We start from the raw sequence: 23,925 nt of genomic DNA on the forward strand, positions 1-23,925 counted from the left end.
TAAATGATATTCCAGTTTTAAATGTGCTTTTGATTACAGATAGCCTGGATTTACACAAGGCGTCTTTTTTAAAGACAACAAGTTAGAAGGGAGCATAGTTAGCTTTATGGGTTAAAATAATTTAATATAAAAATTCAAATGATATGACAATTAGAGATTAGACTACAGAAATTTAAATCTACATGCTAATACGCACTATACTCAGTCACGCAATGATGATGTTGTTAACATACATTAATAATTTGAGAATAAAGTTTAACCCTTGTGCATTATTCAAATTCACTACCCTTTTTTATGTTCGGGATGAAAACATCCACTTAATTAAACTACTGTAAAAATGTGACAGATTCATATTTTTCTAATTTTTTTTTTTGCATAAATCTGTTAATCAACTTCAGCCTGATCCAAACTACCAAATGTTTTTTTTTTTTTTTTTAATCTAAGATTTTAACTCTTTAATTGCCAAGTTCATAAATTATGTCACTGATTTGGGGGAAAAACACACAAAATGACTTTTCTATATTTTCAGTATAAAAGTAAGTTTTTTTTTTTTTTACTTTTTATAACAGTGTTGGGCATGTCAAAGATTAGTAGCAACATTGGCTTTGATGCATCTTTTGTTTTTGTACAGCATTAGATTAAAATTTTTTCTCCCTAGTTTGTTGTTGGTGGCTGTTTTTGCCCATTTGACTTCCATTGACATTATTTGATTGCAAAGCCATGACACCGTATAATCATGCACTCTTGATTGTTTGTGGTTTTCCCTTTTTTACAGTTGATCACTAGGTGGGACCATTAACCCTTTAGAGAGGCCTGTGCAAAAAAAAGGCTTAGTTTCTGCCGTGTATATGGAGTTATATGGAGTATAACAGCAAATTATAGCTCTCACAACTACATGGAGTAAACAAAAGTGTATTTATGCACCTGCTGCGTTTTGATGGTGGTGATAAGTATAGACCAAACAAAAGCAAAGTATGTGGATTTAAACACTTGCATACCATCATGCTGGTCATTTAATGGTGAGAGGAGCAGCAAGCAACACGAGAAAGGGCTTGACTTGTACTGAAGTTTTAGAAATGATTATGTAGCTCGACCCCTCCAGCGAGCTGCAGCTTATTTGAAGTTGGTATGGCATTTTGGTTCATAATACATTGTTCATAAATTTGATGCAAAGTAGATTTTTTTTTTATACAGGATTTTAAGGTTTTAAACTGGCTTTACCATCAAGAAAAGACGAGCATTTCACACATAGACCATCCATACTTTTCACCATCAAAAGGCAGCAGGTGCATAAACACACTTCTTTTTTTTTATTGTTTACTCCGTGTAGTTCTGAGAGCATGAGGTGCATATTTGAATTTTTTCAGATACATCAAGGTAAGTGCACAAAGGTCTCTCTCTATCTCTCTCTCACACACAAACACTATAATTTGCTGTTATACTCCATATACAATAACTCCTACTAATAATGTAAATCTTCTGAAGACCTAGTATAGCTTTGTGCGAGGCTTTTCCATATTTAAGTTGCTGTTAACTGATAATCCATCCACTCTGTCATAGCCCTTCAGCATATTTGATCACTCATGACATGCAAATTATTAATTATTGCTACATTTAGTTTTTGAGGACACATTTACATTTAACTACTTTCATATAAAATTTATTGCAGCATATTGAAATTGGAACGACGCAATCGATTACACATCGTTGTCAGTGCATCAGTTTTGAATCTTTACATGAAATCTGTTCTGATGCTTACCCCCTTTTTTCACCGTTGATTTAGGTACCGTAGTGAAAAGATGACCATGAGCTACGCAGAATACATCGCCCACCGCCAGCATCATCACTACCAGAATGGCATCGGGCACCCTCTCCCTCCGTACAACCATTATTCCTGACAGCGAGCCGCATGACCAGCCACTGGACCTCTCGGCAGACATCTTTCCGGGAGAACCCGCCCCCTCTTGGTCTAGCTATCTGTACTACTGTACCATTTTATGATGATAGTTTCCGTTGCCATGTCCTCAGTCCGTTGGAGGCATGGCAGCGGGTGGCAAATAAGCATTAGGTGATTATAAAGCGAAAAAATACAATTCATTTATTTTGTCATTTTTATTCTTTGCATTTAATTTAATTTTTGCAGCATATATATAAATATATATACCCCTTTCCTTTTTAAGCAAATAAAATTTTTTTTTTGTTATAACAAATTTCCTAAAATCAGGTTTCTCAGTCTGTGGATGGAAATAAGTCATATTAAATGATGGGCAATGATGAGCTTTAGTTACTTTGGTGGCAATTTTTCTTTTGTTTCATTTTAGTTTGACTTTATCATATAGGCAACCACAGGGTTTAAGGGATTCTCTTTCCTCTCTGTGCAATCATTTTTATTTGTGAGTGGTGATTTTTGCTTTCCTTTCTCGTTTTATCGTGAGCATTGTTGTGGGTTGTAGGGATATATGCAGTGTGGCATAGTCATGTGTTGTTTTTGTTTTCCTCTAGTTCTCAGATTATTGAAACCACGATCTTAAATTAGTTTTTGGGTACCACAGAATATTTTTCCCTTAATGCAAAAGCCTGTTGCTACTAACATTACCAGAGTTGATTTGAACTGAATTTACTTAGATAAACAGTCGGGCCCTTTTTTGTGGAGTGTTTCTACATGCGTATTAATCCACGTCTCTTCTTTTCTTGATGTGTTGTGCTAGTGTCGTCTGTGAGGTTGAAACTATAGGTCTGTACGAAGGGTGTAATTGGATGAAGGCTTTTCTAGTCCGTTTTTGCTCACAACTGAAATTCGTCTCGCTCCTATTTTGTCACACAGAGAGGAAAACCTTTGTAAGAGACCAAGGTCAAATGACAGGGACAAGCTAAAAAAAGCCATATTCTTTTTAACGCATGCTGTGGCAGGGTGGTTGCTCTAAATGGCTGTTTTTAATTAATTTCTCTCCTGTTCTGTTTACTTGGCACAGGAATCTTGACTCTTGTTTTTAATGATCTGGTCTAATGGATGAATATATCCATTTCTATCTCGCATGGCAGCAGTGTTTACACCTCCATAGGAACGCGTGAACTTTACAGTGGCTGTAATTGAGAAGATAACTTCTGGATCCTCGAGTCAAGCTGCTCTGGTGGCATCTGAACCCCTCCATATCTCGCAGTGAAGCTTGTCACAACAGGGAGTTTTTAAACTACGGTTGTAGGTGTTTTAAACTCTTGCTCTGAAAGGTGTCAGTGTTGTTGTTATTTTTTTTCAAAGACCAGGATGTAGATGGAATATCACGTGTCATATTGTCTGTAGAAGCAGTGGGCTTGCTTTTGACCACTTCTGAAAGGAAAATCGGGAACGATTTCTGTCTTTTATTTTCATATGCAAAATGATAAGGGCTTTTGGGGTTCCATCCACAGTCGTTATCAAGCTCACTAAAACCTAAAAAAATAACCTGATTTCAGTTGTTTTGCCTTTAAAATGGTTATGTAGACCAGCAAACATCGCCCTGAGTGCTCAACTACCTAGAGACCGATCATTTCACAATGTGAAGGCTGTTGAGTCAAGTGTTTATTACTTCTCAGCAGTTTTCAATCTGTTTAATCTATATTCTAAACTCCACCTACCAGGAAGAAGGTCACAGTTATGAAAAGTGACACATTTGTTGTCTCTTGGTCCTAAACAACCCTTTAAATATCTCTTTTTGTTAACCTCAGTTTTAAGCCGGTTTGTTTGTTTTAGCTGGACGTTCAGGGCGTCGTTTGTTGGTTCATTAAAACAGCACAAACTGAATTTTTTTTTCTGCTGCAAAACCAACTCTCTGCATTTGAAATCGGATGTATTGACATTTGCAATACATTTTTTGCATGAATAGGAGGCCTCCTATTAAACATGGCATGCATGCTTGTTTCACTGCTATATAGATATGAGAAGAAAAAAAAAAGACTATATAAAATGGTGCTATCGGACCTCATGTCGGGGGTGGTCGCAGTAAATGTGACTGGTCATGCGGACTCATTGATCATATCAGACTTTATTATTATCCTCAATATATGCAGATCTGTTTTACAGGTGTTTTTTTTTCCTACCAGTGTAACAAACTCTCCTGCAGGTTTGAAAGGACAAGTAGTGACGAGTCTAACCCCATCTTTCCCTCATGGCCTGGGGGATTCGGGCATATGCTTAACATCTCATCCGTTCTAGATGTGCACATTTACGCAATAACCTGGAGTCTCACACTTTGTTTCCATCGTTAAATGCTGTGGATGTTCATCTACATTGCCATTTTGAACGATGGCTGGCTTAACTAGCTGATCGCCGTCACCTAAATATGGCCGAAACTACAGCGATAATGATGTGCTGAGTTTACTTTGCTAACAACATTCGTTCAAATGTCATCGGTTCATTCGGCTGCGAGCAACACGTTGTGCTGAAAGACACGTTTTTTTTTTTGGTTCTATCAGAAACGTCTGTACACTTTACATTTTGCAAAGTCGGTTTTTTTTTTTTTTTTTTTTTTTTACGATTGCAAATGGATTGAAGTATTTTCATGACTCCTAGAGTGGTTTGAACATGCACTTTGAAGACATTTGCAATCCCAGGCACTGGTGAAACTCTCAGTACCTGACCTGCATTTACGTTGCTCAAAGATGAGTTCAAGAACCAATTTCACGCCGTCATCTCGTCTTGGACTCATTTCTAACACCACAACTGGGATTATTGTTTGGTATGTATAGCAAATGTTCATTTAGGCATAAATGTTGGGTTGTAACACTCGCAGACGAGCTTCATGCTCGCTGTCGAACCCATCGTCGTTTGGCTCATGTTACCTTTGTGTGTTCAACCGAACCAAAGATGCCTCCAGCCATGTCCAAATGCTGCTCTACAGACCTGCCTTCCTGTCCTTCCAAAAACCTTCCCTGCAAGAGAAATGTCTTTTGTTTCTGTTATGTTTTTTTTTCTTTTCTTTTGTACAATTTCTAATATTGTTTTAGGATTTTAGCTACCTAAGTTCAATGAATTGTCATTGTAGCTGTCTTTGAGACCTTGCACGGTGTCAATGAACGTAATACTAGGTTGCACTTTTTTTTTTAAATTTTGTTTTCATCATCATCATCATTGTTGTTGTTATTATTATAATATTTTTTGTAAAGGAAGAAAACCCCATAGCGTGCCTCTTAGATTTATGGGTTTCTTAATGTTTTTTTTCCTAAGACCAGCAGTTATACTTTATACAAAAGATGAGTTAATTCTTATTTTTAAATGCCATTTAATGAAAAAAAATATATATAATAATGCCTCTTTTCTTTACTCTGGACCCAGTAGCTACACTGGCATACAATCACACTGATAGATACGGAGAAAAAGTATAACAAATAATAATGATGATGATGATGATAAAAAAAATGTAAGAACTACAATAAATTTGTTTGAAAACTTTTTTTGTAAAAAAAAAAAAAAAAGAAATGTAAAAAAAAAAAAAAAGTAAACACAATGACTGTTTTTGTATATTGACTTAATTCTTTTCAAAAAAATATTTTGGACCTAGTTTCTAAATTATTTTAGTGGTTTTCAATGTTCTGGAACTTTGAGAAGATGCGCCCTTCGATGACTGACAGCTTGCGGTGTTGTCATTGCGGGCATCGGGGTCACCTGGTGTAGCCCCGTAATGCCCACCACTTTTTGTTTGTTTTTCAGGTTTGATTCTTTCAGAACTTTAAAATAACGACCTGGCAAAAAAAAAAAAAAAGCATAATAATAAAAAAAAAATAGAAAAACAACTCCCCTGTAGAACTAGATCCTGTACCCCACTGAATTGCTGTTAGTGTGATGAGACTTGAAATGGGCATTTATTATGAATATGGTAGTATGGCTCCAAAAAAAAAAAAAAAGACAAAATGTACACAAAAAAATAATGTGTTGGGTGGGGGCGGGGGGTTGGCAAACAGATGGGTTATATGTGGGTATGTGAGCTATGGCTGTGGCAATGATAATGTAGTTTTAAAACATTATTGTTATTACCTTTTAAATCATTTATCCAATAAAAATAAATTCTGAAAGAAGCATTGGGTGTCTTTTTATGCTTCACCAATGAACTTGAATGAATTTATTATCTTATTTTTTTTTGATAAACAAAGACAATCTTCATCAATGTTGGAGAAGACCTTTAATATAGACCATAAAAACATATGTACAAAAATGACACCAAGACAGACAGGTTTCCCGTTCAGTCAAGTTACATTGAAATGAGAGTGATCCCATAATTCACTAGAACGCTCAAATTGGTATTTCTTACACGACTGCAACAGCCACAAAATGATTGAGCAAATCTTAGTTTCTGGGCTTGACATGCGAACACTACACTTGAAGAAACAGAGCAGTTTCTGGACAGTGTCTGAACAAGAGATGCAGCCCTTGTGTAGCTGGTAACAAGTTTATTTATCCTTCATTTGACTACATATTGGAATTGTTTGTGTGTGTGGTTATTCACCCATTTCTAGATAATTGTGTTCAGCTTATTATTAAGATTGTAAAATAAAAAATAAATAAAAGGGAAAATAACATTTTTAACTTTACATCTAAAGAGTATCTCAGTTGAACAAATAAAAACAAAAAAGAACCTTTAAAATGGTCATTCTACAAAGAACATGGTCCATTCCCTTAGATAATATCATTAGTAGAGTGTGTGTGTGTGTGTGTGTGTGTGTGTGTACTAGATCAAATAGCAAATGGAATCAAACGGACACAAAATATTTTGCAGATGTGAGCACAGCTTATACCTTCAGCTAAAACTTTAGTTCTATTTACAGACGAAAGAAAGAGACATGGGCTGGAAACATTGGAAAATCTCCTAGACATACAGTTCCACTATGTTTACACTTTCCACAACAGGTCTATGATATTAACAAAATGTAATTTTGTGAGTCTATAGCAAGGAAATGCAGCATTCATAACCACACATCAGCTATTCGGCTAACGAGTAAAAGGAACTGGGTTGGCCCTCTGTTGAGTGTAACTGAAGAAGGCAACTTGAGAAGAAAGGTTACGTGTGTTCTGAGTTCAGTGAGTGTTCATTTTGCCAAACACTAAAGCTAAAAAAAAACAAGGCAAGGTTAATGTCACTCGAGTCCTGCTCCTATGGTGTTAAAACAGTCTTTTGATCCAACTTTAAGAAACCAAGTTTGGACAAAACATCACACAGAAGAAAAAAAAAAAGTGTATCTCTATGTACTATACTTTTGTCTAGGGATGCTGGACAAGTTCCAGTTGAGGTTTTGTCCATGTAAGACCGTTGATAAAAACACTAGTCCAACTTTTTGTTGCGTAGACATGCTATATCCAGTAAATAGCGGCACTTGGGAGCAGTGTGCTGCGAGAGGATGGTCAGAGCCTTGCCGTGCAGTAACGTCAGGGCAGTCTGGTGACCAGTCGCCCAAACTCGGTACCATGGTCCATAGAAGGGGTCCGAGACAGCAGGACACAGCATGTTGTTCAGATTCACTTCCGTCAGCTGGTGAGAAGCCAAATACGAGACTGAGTTAGCATAGGGTCACAATAACTAAAGCAAAACATGCATATGCATAAAATGCCCTGTTTAGTAAATCTGGCCCTATACAGTAGGTGTTTTCATCGATGGAAGGGGTCATCATGAGCACCATCAGTCTGTGGCTTTGCAGAATACATGTGTTACAATGCATTGATTAATTTTACTAACACTAATGAACGGAGTCTGATGTGATAAAGGTCTATTAGCAAAGCTGTCAACTTTTACTGTGTTTTATCTTGAGGTTGTAATACTGTCACAGAGGACCAGGAGTCTAAAAAACCCTCAATAAACACACCTATAACCCTGTAATGCCTGGCGTATGAAATAATAGACAGAAAACTTCAATAAAAATATAAAATTTTAGTAACAAGAATATTATTCAGGTAAAACTCTACACATATAATAATACTGTGTCTCTCTCTCTCTCTCTCTCTCTTTCTCTATAGTCATATTGCTATTCTCTAGTATTAACATACATTCTATTGAATTATTTGGAAATTGTATGTTTTTAATGATAAAAAATTATAAATTTAAAGACTTATAAAGTCTTTTTCAAAAACTCAGAATTGTGAGAAATATTCAGAATTGCAAGATTATATACAATTGCAAGAGTATATACTGTAATTTCTGAGTTCATGGTTTCGTTCTTGAAAATGTTTATTTCTCGCAATTCAGATTTTTTTCCCTCACAATTACAAAATTTCAATTCTGAGGACAAAAGACTTTGTTTCTCCAAACTGCATTTATATCATGCAGTTTTGACTTCGTAACTCACTTTTTTATCTCGCTACTCCGACTTTCTTTTTTCTTGCAATTGTGAGTTTACATCTCGCTATTGAGTTTTTTTCCTCGTAATTGTCAGTTTAAATCAAGCTATTCTGACTTTTTTTTTCGCAATTGAGAATTTACATCTCACTATTCAGACTTTTTTTTCCGTAATTGCCAGAATGGCACAAATGGAAGCATGCAGTGTATCCTAATCAGTAAGTAGTAAGCAAGCATTCCATTTCTAACACAGTCACAAGTTACCAACTCTTTCTATTTCTCCCATATTTGCATGGCAGAAATACAAAGCAGAAAACTAGTATGCTATTCAGATTTTCACAATAGTGTTTGATTGTCATACCATTCCAAGGCCCTGGAGAAACACAAAGTGGTAGAGGAAGAGGACGCCCGTGGACAGAAGTGCCCACCACATGTCTCCGAGCGGCTCTGGCTTATACACACCTGACAAACGAGACACATGACACAGTCTTTAAAGATGCATGTGAGTCAGGGAAGTATGTTTATCTGGATGCTTGAGCATTTGTTTTAAAGGAATACGCTGGGTTCAGCAGAGGTAAAGCTGCATCTGTTACCACACAGAATTTCAGCTCGCCCTTCAAACAAACAAACTAAACTGTTATTACAGGAAAGCACTTACAATGGGGGCGAGACAATGCACCTGGATAAACATTAGTGTTTCAGAAATATCACCACAAGACTTGAGCATTATAGGGTAAGATGGGATAAGATTAAAGATTAAAAATCAGGGAATTATATATTATTCCCACAAATTATATGTGCATCTTAAACATATACATTATTAATCATAACCTGTTGAAGACTGAGGAGAATTGCAAATGTTTCTATTTATTTTAATTAATAATAATTTAAATGAAGAATCATTATTTTGCATATGCTAAACTATATATAAAAATATACAATTTAGCAGTGAATGCACACTTCAAGGGGACTTCTATAGTAAAACTATTCCATAGTGACACAACTGCACTGTAACATTTAAATAAATATTCAATGATATTAATCATTTTATAACATGACAAAAGACCAAATTACAACACTTCTGTTCATTTCTTTACTTGCAAGCATTAAACCCTTTAAATGTAAGAACTTTAAATTTGTCTTGAGTCGAGCATAATGAATGCCTGTATTATTACTGCGGATAATCTGCTTTATACCATTACATAAATCATTTCAGCCCAGTTTTGGTCAGTTCTTGTCTAGAATTAGCCGAAAAGGTTGACTAGACATTACACAGATGATTATCTATTTACAATTTAATATATATATATATATATATATATATATATATATATATATATATATATATATATATATATATATATATATATATATTCAGTATTTTTGCCTTGTTTTCCCCCCCGGTATAAATATCTTAAAATTATTGAATCTGCCAATGGGGTGTAAAAAATAATCTTCCTTTTTGAGTCAAAATTATTTTTCTTACCCCACTGGCAGACATTTATCATGTTTTAACAAAAACTATCAAAATCTGGATACATTTTTCAGAAAACAATGCTTAATATTTAAAAAAAATTTGCTTCCCAAGTAAATATATATATATATATATATATATATATATATATATGATTCAAGAATGCTTAGATATTTGTCCAGGAAAACAATGCAAAAATGTTAAAAATTAAAATCAATATTTTTTTTTTTGCGGTAAAACACAAACCTTGTCCCCTGTTGAAACACATTTTGTTTTTCCCTGTACTTTACTTAGAATTACTAGACATGCTATAAATTGTTCTTATTTAGGCCAATGAGGAGCTGTAGTAATCCTTTCTGAACATTAGATGACACTATGGGCTCATCTTTTCTCTCTAAGCATCATATACTTTTCTCAGGGCATGAGAAGTGTCATAACTGTCATTTCACAACTGAGCTCTATAAATAACCCCAATGATTTCAACACTACTATTGCAGGCTTTTCAACTGAAACGTGTCAACATGGAAGCTGAAATGATATTGAGGCAGATATGATGATGATGATGTGCGGTAGAAGCTCCGGTACTATGACTGTTTGCCCAAACTTCAGAAACTCACCTCCTTTTCTGAAGAGGTAGACTGGCACAAGATACAACATGGAGTGCTGAATATAATAGATCTCCTTCTCAAATGGAAGCTGGGATGGGAGAAATATTTGTTTAGAAGACAAAACATACATGTTCCAGCCTCAGAGCGCTTAGCTGAAGTATTAATACTAGAGATGAGAATATACTCGCCAGTCGAGTGTTGACTACTGGGAAGAGGAGAGCTAGAAGGGCTCCGTTCAGCATGTGCACCTGAAGCCTTCGAAAGAAAAAAGACTGAAAGCTCACAGCAACAATATATCTGAAACATTACAGGATCTAAATATCAACTGAACAACAGAAAACAGTGACATTGTCTATTAAACTGACAAAGAAATGTCATTAAACAGAGATATCATAGCAATTATAGGCTAACTGTAAACATACTTCTATCAAAAACAAACCTGTATACATAGATGAAAGGTTTTACTGATAGACTTATTCATGTGAAAGACTTTCATTCAAGAATTACTGGGTGCTTTAATGGTTCAACTATATGCATTACGAACTGCATTTATCATTACAATAATGAATTAACATAATATGATAAACAAACAGGGCCGGAGTGGGGCTCATTTTCCATCCAAGAGTTTAATAACCTCTTTTTTTTAAGAATATACGCATAAATAACAAACGATATAGTAAACTTCTCAAGCAAACATTCTGCAATCAAACTTTTGAATAGACACAGCTGAAAAATACATCAAAGACATTATTTGGAAGGGGAACTGATTCTGTGGCTATTGTCCTCTTGTTTTATCGACACGCTGTTTTCCTGTTCATCACTGTAAAGCTGCTTTGACACAAGCTGCTTCATATAAAGTGCTTAAAGGTGACTTGACTGGTTGGTCATGATAGCCAATAATGCAGAGCAGGGTCCGAAATTAATGGTGGCTTGTAGCAAAAATGTCACCAAAATAAACAATAATGTGGCAAAAATGGGCAGAAACAATGATGTCTGTCTGTCACGATTACAATATAATGTGAAAATGAATGAAAAGTGTTAGTTCACGACTGACACATTGAGATTTGTCTGTTGCATCAGATTGCTTTTTATGCATTATTTATGTTCCGTTGAGCATTATAATCACTCACATCAACATTTCTGTTGAGCTTATGAATGCAATGGCTAATTAGAGGCGTTTAGATTAGTCAGCACTGAAAATGCTGGAAAAATAACTGCCTGCCACATAACGCCTCTCTTCATTCCCAAGCAGGTTACGGATTAGAAAAATTGGTTAGCGGCTTCAACGAGTTCAACAGCATCTACACACTGGCTCAAATTCATGAGTGGCCCGCTGGGAACCCCCCGATTCTCCCGATGGTCCCTCCGGTCCTGATAACAGATACCAGTTAAACTGCTCTGCTGCTTGAGGTTGCACTCCGGACCAGTGTACTGTTTCTCCACAGCTAAAATAAGTGGAAGTGGCTGACACTGGAAATCTTGCACACTAATTTTAAAAATGCTCATGCTCGCTCTTGTTAAAAATAAAGTGAATAGAAATGTCCATGGAGATTGCATGAGGAGTGCTATTTGTATGACGTGCTGCTGCCCATGTAGAGCATCCATAACTGATCAGATTCTGTTACAGTTAAGATGCTGCTTTTAAAGGCAACGGTGTATGTAGGTAGACACTCATTCTGATTTAGGTCTTGGCTGCTAAATGTGGCTAGATTCATACCTTTGGGTTGTTTGGTTCACCCTGATAATATTTGACACAGTTAAGATGTATTTATTGCAACCTGGTGATTGCCAGGCCAAATAAAATGCATTGTCTTCTGTCAGTGCATGTCCAGGCTGCCTGTGCAATGTTGATGCATTGAGAAAGAATATTTGGTAACACTTTATAATAACTGCATGCTATTAATCATTAGTTAAGCATTAGGGAACAGTTAATTAATCATTTATAAAGCATTAATAAACATTTATAAGTAGTTTATAAATACAGATATAAATGCTTTATACCTGATTTAAAAGCATATCTATAATGTGTTTAATAATAGTTTTTTCATACTTTATTAATGATCAATTTATAATTTCTAAATTAAGCATAGCATTATTTACACACCAGTTATTAAGGAGTTGTCAGTGGTTCATAAGATCACTTAGAAATTGTAATTAAATGATTAATAAATAATTTAAATGTGCATTCATACATCTTTTTATTCAGACATATAGTAATAGTTACTTATAGTGTTAATAAATGGTTTATTAACATGTATTTCTACAGTAAGTCAGGGTTAATTCAGGTAGTTATAAAACATATGTAGTTGTTAGTTAACTATTTTTGTGAGGACTATTTATCCCTTGTAAAGATTTTACAAATGAGATTTAAAGGCTGTTAACATTTCTATGTTCTGTATCACTGTGTTGCGTTTGTTTCCGTTTTTGGTTTAGAAGATAACTGAGCCTTTAAATATCCTTTATAAATGCTTTATAAGTCATAACTAGTCCTCACTTTAGATGAGCTCACATAAATAGTTAACTGACCACTACTAAATGCTTTATAACTACCTGAATTTACTACATTTCTTGTGATCTTATGAATCACTGGCAACTCCTAAATAACTGGTTGGTAAATAATGCTATACTTCATTGAGAAATGATGAATTGATCATGAATAAAGTGTGAAAATACACATTATAGATATGCTTTTAAATCAAGAATAAAGCATTTATATCTGTATTTATAAACTGCTTATTACTGTCTATTAATGCTTTATAAATTATGAATAATCTGTTTACTAATGCTTAATTAATGATGAATATTGTGAAGTTATTATAAAGTGTTACCGAATATTTTTACCATTTCTGAATCTTCCAATTGTTTAGCTATTCATATTTCTGTGCACGGCATTGCATTAGTGTTCTTACCAGCATTTTTCCTAATCTTATTTAAGAGCCACATGTGCCTACATTTTTAAATGGGACCTTTTTATATTTAAGTTAGTATTTGATACAATTTACCCCACCAATCCAATTAATTCCCTTTAATTCCAGCAAATTCCAAAACGTGGAATATTTCCAAATTTCCCCAGTTTAACTTCCCATGGAAAGTTTCCGCAAATATCAAGAAATTTGGACCCTGATGATTACAGCTTGCAGCTATATTATTAACATACAGAACAACAGTAAACTTACAAGACTAACATGAATGACTGTCTGAAAGTCTTTGCATTCAAACATTAAACCACTGAGCTTTCATTATGGAGGACATTCAAAAGGAAAAACCGAAACAAGGATATACGAGATATACAAGATATGACCAAAGTATACAAAACATAAAGAAAGCAGCAGCGCTTAGCATTCTGAATATCAGTTATGCTGATAACGTCCATCATTTTAAGCATTGATTAATGTTATAAAACATGGTGAATCTGCTAACTGCCTGTTAACAATCTGTTTCTGAAAAGCAGACACTAAAGTAGCAAAGAAAAAAACTAAAATTTCCTAGTAGCTTTTCATATTAAAATGTAGAAGCAAGGAACCAAAGCTTGCGTGACTCATTTCGAAAGAAATCATTTTATAATTAGATGAATGTAAAATCCAGGTCATCTCTAGGGTTGTTCATAATTTATTGCCATCTGGTGACATTACCAATTCAGCATGTCTCACATTCAGGACATGAACAGCCTCACCCGGTCACTTCGACAAAACAGGGACATTAGCACAGCTCTGTTAAAATCACAAAGGGTTTACAAAAGGGCTTATGTTCAGGATTTCATATTAGTGAGCATGCATCATAGCAATTATTCACTACTTATGTGGTATAATGTTAATTATCAAGTGAAGTCATGTTAATTTATACATCGCTTTATACAATACTGATTATTATAATTAGAAGTCCTAAGCAGAAATGATTCCTGTATCTCAAGAAACGTTTCATTTTTATGCGATCAGGCATTTGTGAAAAACAAACAAATGCCTCTTGCTTTCAGATGAAACATGAATCCAGAATAAGGTTTATTACTTCCAGAGAAACTACACTTTATCTTATCAATAAGAAAATATGTAACTGCTATAATATCATCCTACTCAGTCACCTGTATTTCTAATCTTCTGCACTTTATCAATTCATATGATATACATCTAGGGTCAAATTTATTTTAGGGTCTCTTAACTAGTTGCTTATATTAGCATGCATTTTATTAGCCATATATTAGTACTAATTAAACACATATTAATGCCTTATTCTACATAACCTTATTGTAAATCCCTAATCCTACTCCAAACCTAAACTCAACAACTACTTTACTAACTATTAATAAGCAGCAAATTAGCAATTTATTGAGGTAGTTAATAGTGAACAAGTGTTCCCTAATCTAAAGTGTTACCCCTTCTAGTAGTTGTTAGTTACTCTTGTCTATCCTTTTGTTAGTGAGATCCTTTTTTATTACACTTGTGTTGATTATAGAGTAATAGGCTCTGTCAGTTAATGATATGTCACAAATCCTTTAGATTGGTCAGCTAACAACTACCTACTATATACTACAACTATATACATGCATACTAATACAAACATACACTACTGGTCCAAATTTGGGGATCATGTAATGCAAGACTTGTAATGTTTTTAAAGAAGTCTCTTGTGCTCATCAAGGCTGCATTTATTTGATCAAAAATACAGAAGAAGAAAAACCCCCAGTAATCTTGCAAAATGTTATTAGAATATAACATAATGGTTTCTATTTTAATATTCTTTAAAATATAATTTATTTCTGTGATGCAAAGCTGAATTTCCATCAGCCATTAGTCCATCTTAAAGAGTCACATGATACTTTAGAAATCATTTTAATATGCAGATTTATTATTAGAATTATCAATGTTGTGCTGCCTTTTTTCAGGATTCTTTGATTAATAAAAAGTTTAATAGAACAGCATCTATTCAAAATATAAATATTTTCTAACAATATGAAACTATCAATTCTTATCAATTTAACACATCTTTACTGAATAAAGGTTTGAATTTATAAAAAAAAAAGAAAGAATAAAAATTAGCTGACCCCAAACTTTTGAACAGTACTGTATATTGTTAGAAAACATTTCTATTTGAAATAAGTATCAAAGGTTCCCACAAAAATATGAAACTGTTTCCAACAATGATAATAAATCAGCGTATTACAAGGATTTCTGTAGGATCATGAGAAACTGAAGAGTAATGATGCTGAAAATGTAGCTTTGCATCACAGGAATAAAATACATGTTAAAGTATATACAATAGAAAAACGCTATTTTACATCATAATAATATTTCACAATATTTTTCCCTATATTTTTGATCAAATAAATGCAGCCTTGATGAGCAGAACAGAGTCCTGAAAAAATAAAAATAAAATTGTTCATATGTGGAAAAAGTACACACATATATATTTATTTTTATTTATTTATTTTTTTACTTTTTCCTCTTATGATCTGGGCTTGATTTAGTTTTTAATATAAAAAGGTTCGGTTTTTGGAAAATGTAAAAAAACCCTTTCACACTAAAAGTGAAAAGAATAAGCATCAGGCCTCATTTTTTGGGTTAACGTTTAATTATTGCATGTTTGCGTCAAATTCTGAGTTTGCATTTCAAACACCTTTTTTTCAATTTGAAAAATACTGAATGTGTTTTTGTGCAGAAGAGATGACTAAACGCATAGATCTACAGTAACCCTCATATTTACACAGCGAACCAGACAAAAAAAAATGTAACAGGCATTACTTATTTGAAAAAAGTAACTTGGATATTTCCCTGTAAATCAAAAAGTAATGTGTTACTTTAGTTACTTGGAAAAAGTCATCTGATTATGTTACTTGCAATGCATTTCCCCCAACACTGCTCAGTCAGGAGTACCCTAAGCATTCACAGAAAAGGGTGTTGAAAGGCTATTTTAGGAAGAGTCTGGTGATATGCACAGGTTTGCATTCCTCATATGCTGAAGAGGCCATACACTACAGTAATAACTGTCACTAGACTTAAATTGCACATAAGGACCAAGAGTTGCAGTGCAACCTCTCACTGAGTACTTACCTAAAGATAACCATAGCAGTTTTACAAGGGGGACATGCAAGCAGGAAGATCTGCAAAAGATAAAGTGATAAAGCTCAATAACAATGACTTCTTCGGACAACGCAGACATCACAACAAGCAGTGAAACTAGTAATGCAAACTACTAGACATGAGAATTTGACTAAGTCAACAGGAGCACAGCGATTCCAAATAAATGCTGAAATACGACTCTTAAAATAGAACAGAACAACCATTTCTGCAACGAGAGGGCTGCTCATTCAAGCCATTGTGACTGCTGTAAATGAGCGCTCTGTTCTTTGTCACGTACTGTGTACCTTAGGTGATGGCGGTATATAAATGCAATCTTTTGAGCAAGCACCAAGCCATGCATATCTTATCAGAACAAGTTTAGCACATTTTCAGTGGCCCAGTGTCAATCAAACTGAAAAATGGAGACCTGGAGATAACAAGATATCCTTATTTGAACCAGTTCAGTGCTGCAATGAGAACTACTCCAAAAACAACAGACTCATTAGAAATCAACTAAATCATCAAAACTGACTATTTTGGTTTAATAATATTTCTGTTGCATATAATTATTGCAAACAACTTCCAATTACGGAGATGTTTGTTGATACTAAAACAAGTTTGTGTTTCGGTCACTAGTGAGAATGGAGAAAGGCAACCAGTTAATGAGATCACATAATTTAGTGTCTGTTGGGAGGGTAGCCAGGATTTCCCTGTTCGGATAGAAAGAGCAGTCTGGGAGCAGGAGAGAAAGAAGGAAGGAAGCCGGACCCTGTCAGCAGATGTCCACATCCCAGCCCAGGTGAATCAAACTAGAGAAGAATCTGACATTGTGTAAGAGGAGAACACATTCACTCTTGTGTAACACGCTCACTCCGAGGCAGAGCTAACAAATAAGATAATACGGTTACAGCAATTTAAATACGGACCATTGAGTGAAGAAATGTAATGCCATGAATTTAAGTGCTCATTTAATTCAATGACAGTCTAAACTAGATTTGGACATTTTTTATGAAGAATATGTGAGTTGTGTTTGTCCATGCTATGTCTGCTTTATACGATGAAGAGATTTGTTTTAGCTTTTAATCTTCTCCTTTATCAAATCACATACTCTAATAAACGCAAACATCTTTAGTGTGCCATCTCACGTCTCCTAACTGATCATGGCATTGACATTAAACACATTTCAAAACATCTGCGCATCCAACCAGCTTTATACTCTTTTATTTATTCGTTTTACTGAACAGCTGGATGATCTCTGCTGAGCATTATATTGATCTCACCCAACAAAACAACACATAGCAATTATCTTTATTACTGAGTCCTTGTATCTCCTGCACATCAGTGTCTTCTTCTTACTGGCATTTATTGAGGCTGAAGTAATTCTGCCTAATGTGTCCTGTCAAATAAAGTTGTTTTTCACAAGGCAGAGGAGAAAATATTGCCACAATAAGGTTTGTAGGAAAGATGTGCATTCATTAAAAACATGCTACTTAGTTATTTCCATTTCGTTACATTCTGTATGCACTGAAGGATTTATAAAGCAAAAGCATGTTACCTTCCACACATCTCCCGGTGTGTAACTATTATAATTGGTTTTGCACTCAAATTGTGTGAGAGGTCATTAAGGGCTGTTTACAATTCCCAACTATTCCGGCTTTAATATTGACCAACGGATAAGCCTGTGACCTTGTTCAAATACTGTAAGACTTGCACAAATAAGTTTATTGACATAAGAGGAACCATAGAGTTACTACACTTGAGAACACATGCTGCGTTTGCATATCTGAAGACTGGTAGAGCGACATCATAGTGTGCCATAAAAGACGGGCAATCTCGGGCTGGACTCGAATGAAGCAAGGATTTATCTAGTTGCTTCACATGGGAAAGGCTCACCTTGAGAACAGGAACATTATTAGAAACCCGTTGTGTTCAAATGAAAAATAAAAAATGCTTACGCCTGAGTTGGGCAATATATCAAAGATTAACACCTGATTTAGAAGGTGATATACAATTAAGCAACACCGACGATTTCATGCTGCTTCTTATCTGACCATTAACTTTCCCAACCCCTGCTAGATTCAGTATCTGTGCTTCTCTTTACCTTTCTATGTATAGTGCTTTATTCAACAGAGATTGTTTCAAAGCAGTGTTTACAGTAAACAGGGAAGCAGAAGAAGCAAACTTTATGAGCAAATCTAAATTCTGCGGTCCAGCAGCTCTAAAACAACAATAGGATGAAACATGAAGATCATTTAACTAGTAACGAACCACTTCCTTATTTATGGCCATGAACTGCACGTTATCGAGTATGATAACATCAAGACAGAGAGATGTTTCAAAGGTTTGCAAGATGCAATTTTCAGATATGTATTATTATATATAATAATATTATGTTATTAAGTTAAACCACAGGCATACGCCTAGATTTAAACTGTGATATTACTTTTAATTCTTATGCAAAGCCTTGACAGTGCTGTGATGAGAGATCCAAACACAAAGTGCAAAGACTCTACCGCTAATGGAAAGGATATTCATATTCAGTCTTCACAAATGCTGTCAAATGTAGGAACTGGCTTGCATAGTAACCATATAACCATCAACAATTTAGTTACCAACATTCTTCAAAGTATCTTCTTTTGTGTTTAAATCATATGGGTTTGGATCAACTTGAGGATGAGTAAATGATAGAATTCTCATTTTTGGGTGAACTGTCCCTTTAATGCATTTGCTTGAAGTAAGCTTTAATGAAAAATTGTCTTCAACATTTTTCCATGTAATAACCACATTTCAAAATCAATAATGCACTAAAGACCTAAATATATTCGAGGTCAATGTCACTCAGCTGCACACTTACATTCATCATACAACACTGCCTCTCGTTCCTTCTTACTGAAATAATACACTTTACTTTTTTTACATCTAAAATCTTTATGGTGAAATACAAGTTAATTTTTATGTTATTTGTCAAATACCCAAACAACATCTGTAATTAATTTTGCCAAAAAATATTTTCTTGTGCAAATGCCCTGAGGAGACAATGGACATATATACTTAGACAATTTTCAATCAAAAGTTATATTTATAGGCTCCCAGTTCCTGCACAATACAATATTTTGACTGTAGCCCTTTCTGGCCTTCGTGTAGAATTTGTAAATATTCCTCACGATGGCCTTACCTGATGCAAAAAGCATTCAAAAAATGTGCGTTTTTATTTGCATTTGTAACTGTTACATCCATTAACAAGTAAATGCTTTATATCTTCTCCCTTTGTACTACACTCACTGTACCCTTCAACTTCAATCATAAAAATAAATGAAAATATAGCAGGTTAAAGCAAGTGAAATAAACCATTGTCAATCACCACTGGCTTTTAAATGAGTCTCTTTCAAATGTATGGCTCACATCAGATCCGATGTTTGGTTGCTGACTCTTAAATATTTAACTTACATCTTTTTTTTTAAGACCTTAAAATCCAAAGCTCCCAATATTATGCATGCTTTAAATATATTGAAAGTGATACTCCACCCAAAATAAAAAAAAAAAATCATTTTACTCACTTAGAAGTGATGCACAAATACAAAACACATTCACAGCATGTTTACATAACGCTTCATAATGTGCAGATGTTCATACTGTGAGTAAATGATTACAGGGTTTTCCTTTTTTGGGTGAAGCACACGTTTAATGAGCAGTATATTTCTTTCTTTTAATTTGGGGATGTAATATGACCTAGGTATGTTTTGGAAGATGTTTTCAAGTCAACACTATATGAATGAATGTGAAACGGTTTACTCTTAATTCACCTGGTGCATCTAAACTATACATCGTTTTAAACCGGTGCAAAAAGGGTCAAGACAAATTTCAATACTTCCTCCATTTCAGAACGGATCTATTTTTTAAATGTGGTGACCGCTCTCATTTCCTTCCGATGTTTGAGAGCCAGCTAACTGTAGAGAGGAACCACAGATGATAACAAGTTCAGATTTGCACCTAGGTATGTGCTGTGCAGGAACATGTTTCTTAAATTAGCAAGTCATACATTGACATTCAGTGCTTGGAAACGAAACAATGCAAGCAACTTACTACTCACTAAATCCAGATGCTTTATGAAGTAATCTGAAATTGAATGCGTTGTTCAAAGGATTTTGAAACTACATAGCCCTTATCTTGTCAGAACCACATCTGCACAATATTTTTTAAGGATTTTACCAGACATAATATACTTACTTGCACCATTGTGACAACATGACATGGATTGAGGAGGTAGATGACAGTCTTCGTGGCAAATTTAAACCCAACCTCAACTCCAAAAGTCATGCACAGAGCCACAAGCAATAGGTTCTTGCCCCAAGTGTCTTCCTTACTCCTCCTGCCATCTTTCCCCACATCTCTGACCTCTTTAGGGACATTTAGCTTTTTGATAGCCACCACCACTTCCAGGATAGAAATTAACACAATAATCAGAGTCTCAAATAGTCTCTGTCGTGGAGAGAGGAAGGCGGCGCACTCGGGGCCTCCATTGCCCTCAAACATGGGGTCCACCCCTCCATACATCCAGTCCAGCAGACTGTCGAGGTTATACCGAGACATGTTCCTCTGCTCGTATTGGAAAAGGTACGAACAAGACGGAATAAAAGACAGGACACCGACCTCCTGGCGAAACATTAACGTCAAATCTGTCTTCGGTGACCGAATGATGAAATGAACGAGGAGCTGAGCAGCCTCGGCTGTTTAATCAGATCCACATCCTTTATGTGAAAGACACCTGTGGGAGAGATCTAGAGACCATATACAATGTATTATTCACAGATGGTCAAGTTGTGGCTATTCAGGGAAGACGACGCATTACGAAACGTAACGTTTTGATTGGAAACCGATTCTAAGCTAAATAAAGAGTCCAGAATATTCCTAGAGAGGATAATAACATGAACGCTTCAAAGAGATCCTTGATAAGCGCCTGAGAGGCCTTACGTTTATAAACACAACTAAAAACACGACTACGACCGATACGCGAGAGATGCAGATGGCTGTTACAATGTATCATCCGAAAAATGCGATAAAAGCAGAGGCAGAAGGTGCGATGTGTCTGGGTCCATGTGGCGTATTAAAGACCTCCTCACCATAGAAACGCCGCCCTGTTCAAGCGGGCACCCAAAATCCACCCACACCGCAACACGCCTGCGCATTTAGCCTCTCGCGAAAAACCATCAGCAGGATTGTTATTCTGCCCGTTCATTTCCATGGAGTTCATTTCCCGGAAAAGAACCAGAGCGCGAGGCCCCGCCTTCTTTGTGCAAGTACGTACTTGTTAACTCCCTCACTGCCGGTGTAGCTGTACACGTGATGGTTACGTTTTCGTAAATGATACCCCACAAATAAAAAAGAGCGGAAGGTAATCTACCTGACAAGAGAGTAATAAAAAGAAATAAAGTATTTAGTCCAGAATAAAAGCCCACCGCCCAGTCTAGAAAATAAATTTAGACGAGTAAAACTTTACTTATAATAGGCTAATAAATTAGACAGCTGGAGGAGCCTAACTAACTACATACCACTTGATGGAATAATTTCGATACTTCTTGCAGGGATAGTTTATCCATAAATATGAATATAAATATAATATAACTTTATTATGTAATAATCTCATGTTACTAGAGCTCAGTTCACCTTCGAAACCATTTGTCATTCTTAACTTCTCTCCCTCCACTCAGATGTTGGTGTCACAGGTGTTTCTCTTTCTTGGTTTCCCACCTGTATCTCTAAAAGTTAGTCTATATCTCAATGCACACTTTTCATCTGCCTACTGTCTCTAAGCAAGATGTTCCTCAAGGATCTGTTCTTGGACCGTTACAGTTTTTACCTATACACAGTTCCTAGATCAGTTTATACATCAACCTGTTTCAGCTATCACTGTTATGCAGATAACATTCAAATTTGCACTGCTTGTAAACCTGTCATCTTTCACTCACCCTAATGTTTTCAGAAACCCAGATGACTTACATTAATTTGTAAAGGACTACATAATATATTTTACATCTAAAATTAAACTGAGCATCAAATTCAAATTTACTTGAATGGAACTAGAACTGGAACTAGGCTGGAATTCAAAAGACGATTTTAATTCCATTCTAAAATATGTGCAACTCTTAAATTAAATAAATAAATGAAAAATTAAATTGAAATAATAAAAGACCCAAAGAGAAACAAACATTTAAAGAAAGTTGTGCACATACATGTTAACATTATGGCCAAGAACATCTTAAACTAGACTGATACTAAAAGATGGTCTCCCAGCCTTGTCATTCCAGCCTTGTTATAAAAGGGATTTGACCAGACTGTGACATCCTTTCTAAACTAGCTAAATCCTGTTTAAACCAGCTATCTTATTCACTTCTTATTCATCATCATTATTGATGATAAGCTTTGGTATTTAACATATTGAATCATGAATTAAAACACGCAGCACATATTGGTCCTTAAGTAGTCTATTTGCATAAAAGCTGACTGTTATTATCGAAGACCATTTACGTGTTTGGGGCGTTTTACAAAGTACAATCCTAATAGATTCATGATACATTGATTCAAAAGTGACCCCTTGTGGTAAATGTAGTATCGACACTTCAGTCCAATATTTTGTCTAATGAGTGTGTTTTTTTTTTTTTTTTTTTACTTGTAATTTTATTTTTGATAAAATGGGGTTTTCAAGATTTATATTCTTATATTACTGGACATCAGTTTGGCTTTGAAGCAATTTGTCATTATTTACTTCTCTCCCGCTTCTCAGCTGTAAATGTCACATGTGTTGCTCTTTCTTGATTTCTCTCTGATAGAGAGTTCTACATCTCAGTGCATACTTTTTAGTTGCATACTGTTTCTCTGAAGCAAGGTGTTCCTCAGGGATCTGTTCTCATGCCGTTAATATTTTTATCTATATACTAACCCACTAATGCTGTTTCAAATACCACTGTTATGCAGATAACATTCAGATTTGTACTCCCTGTAGATCTGCCCTATTCATTCAAACTGATTCAGTTTCTGCTTGCATTAATGGAATAAAAAAATAAATTTTGAATGAAGGCAGCATAGATGTACTGCCTATGATTTCCCACAATCTTGTGCATTCCCTCAATTTTTTGACAAAAAAGCATTAAAAAATGCTTTTGGGGTTGGTGGTCAGTTTGTGCGCAAATGACGGTTTTTGACCAACCATCCCCCCAGTAGGTCACTGTGATCTTTCCAAGACATGTTCCTGGATCAGCATCTTTTGATAATCCTGGGTCAACATTATTGTCCAAAAATATAGACTTCCAATCCCTACCCCTAAACTTAACATTACCCATAATTTATTCCTAATATCAGTGGGAAATGATAGCTGATTAACAAGAGTGTAGAAGCACCTAACTCTGATTGTAAGCGTAAAACAGATATTTCCTGAAAAGTTATATCTCAATTCTGATTGGTTGATTGGAATGTTGTTCCAGGAACATGTTGTA

At 35.1% G+C, this 23,925-nt stretch overlaps 2 protein-coding genes across 3 annotated transcripts in view; one reads left to right on the plus strand and one right to left on the minus strand.

The window, feature by feature from the left end:
• LOC127986496 (nuclear protein AMMECR1-like) overlaps positions 1-5,888 on the plus strand; it is a 32,191-nt gene extending 26,303 nt beyond the window's left edge. Inside the window, exon 6 of the mRNA XM_052588768.1 lies at positions 1,784-5,888. Coding sequence (XP_052444728.1) covers positions 1,784-1,898 — 115 coding nt within the window. The 3' untranslated portion in view covers positions 1,899-5,888. The remainder of the gene's footprint in view (positions 1-1,783) is intronic.
• Positions 5,889-6,136: 248 nt separating this feature from the next.
• On the minus strand, positions 6,137-21,697 carry LOC127986495 (transmembrane protein 164). Of its 2 annotated transcripts, none has more exons than XM_052588767.1 (7): positions 21,086-21,697; positions 20,663-21,002; positions 16,427-16,476; positions 10,571-10,637; positions 10,392-10,470; positions 8,662-8,762; positions 6,137-7,499 (listed from the first exon to the last, which is right to left on the minus strand). In XM_052588767.1, the coding sequence occupies exons 2-7, from the start codon at positions 20,987-20,989 to the stop codon at positions 7,293-7,295; spliced, it is 831 nt and encodes a 276-aa protein (XP_052444727.1). In that variant the 5' UTR covers positions 20,990-21,002; positions 21,086-21,697; the 3' UTR covers positions 6,137-7,292. The 2 variants fall into 2 exon arrangements, with proteins under 2 accessions (XP_052444727.1, XP_052444726.1); XM_052588766.1 differs by having other exon boundaries at positions 20,663-21,213; positions 21,556-21,672.
• Positions 21,698-23,925: the final 2,228 nt, after the last annotated feature.

This window comes from Carassius gibelio, chromosome B21 (genome assembly GCF_023724105.1).
Source record: "Carassius gibelio isolate Cgi1373 ecotype wild population from Czech Republic chromosome B21, carGib1.2-hapl.c, whole genome shotgun sequence".
Lineage (NCBI taxonomy): Eukaryota > Metazoa > Chordata > Actinopteri > Cypriniformes > Cyprinidae > Carassius > Carassius gibelio.

Bases quoted from the DNA above. Each gene is read 5' to 3' on its own strand.
- LOC127986495 (XM_052588766.1), bottom strand. From the start codon at position 21,100: ATGTTTCGCCAGGAGGTCGGTGTCCTGTCTTTTATTCCGTCTTGTTCG. The intron at 10,638-16,426 runs GTAAGTACTCAG...TTTCTTTCGAAG, and splicing joins ACTGCTATGGTTATCTTTAG to GCTTCAGGTGCACATGCTGA. The intron at 10,471-10,570 runs GCGAGTATATTC...CTCCCATCCCAG, and splicing joins CAGTAGTCAACACTCGACTG to CTTCCATTTGAGAAGGAGAT.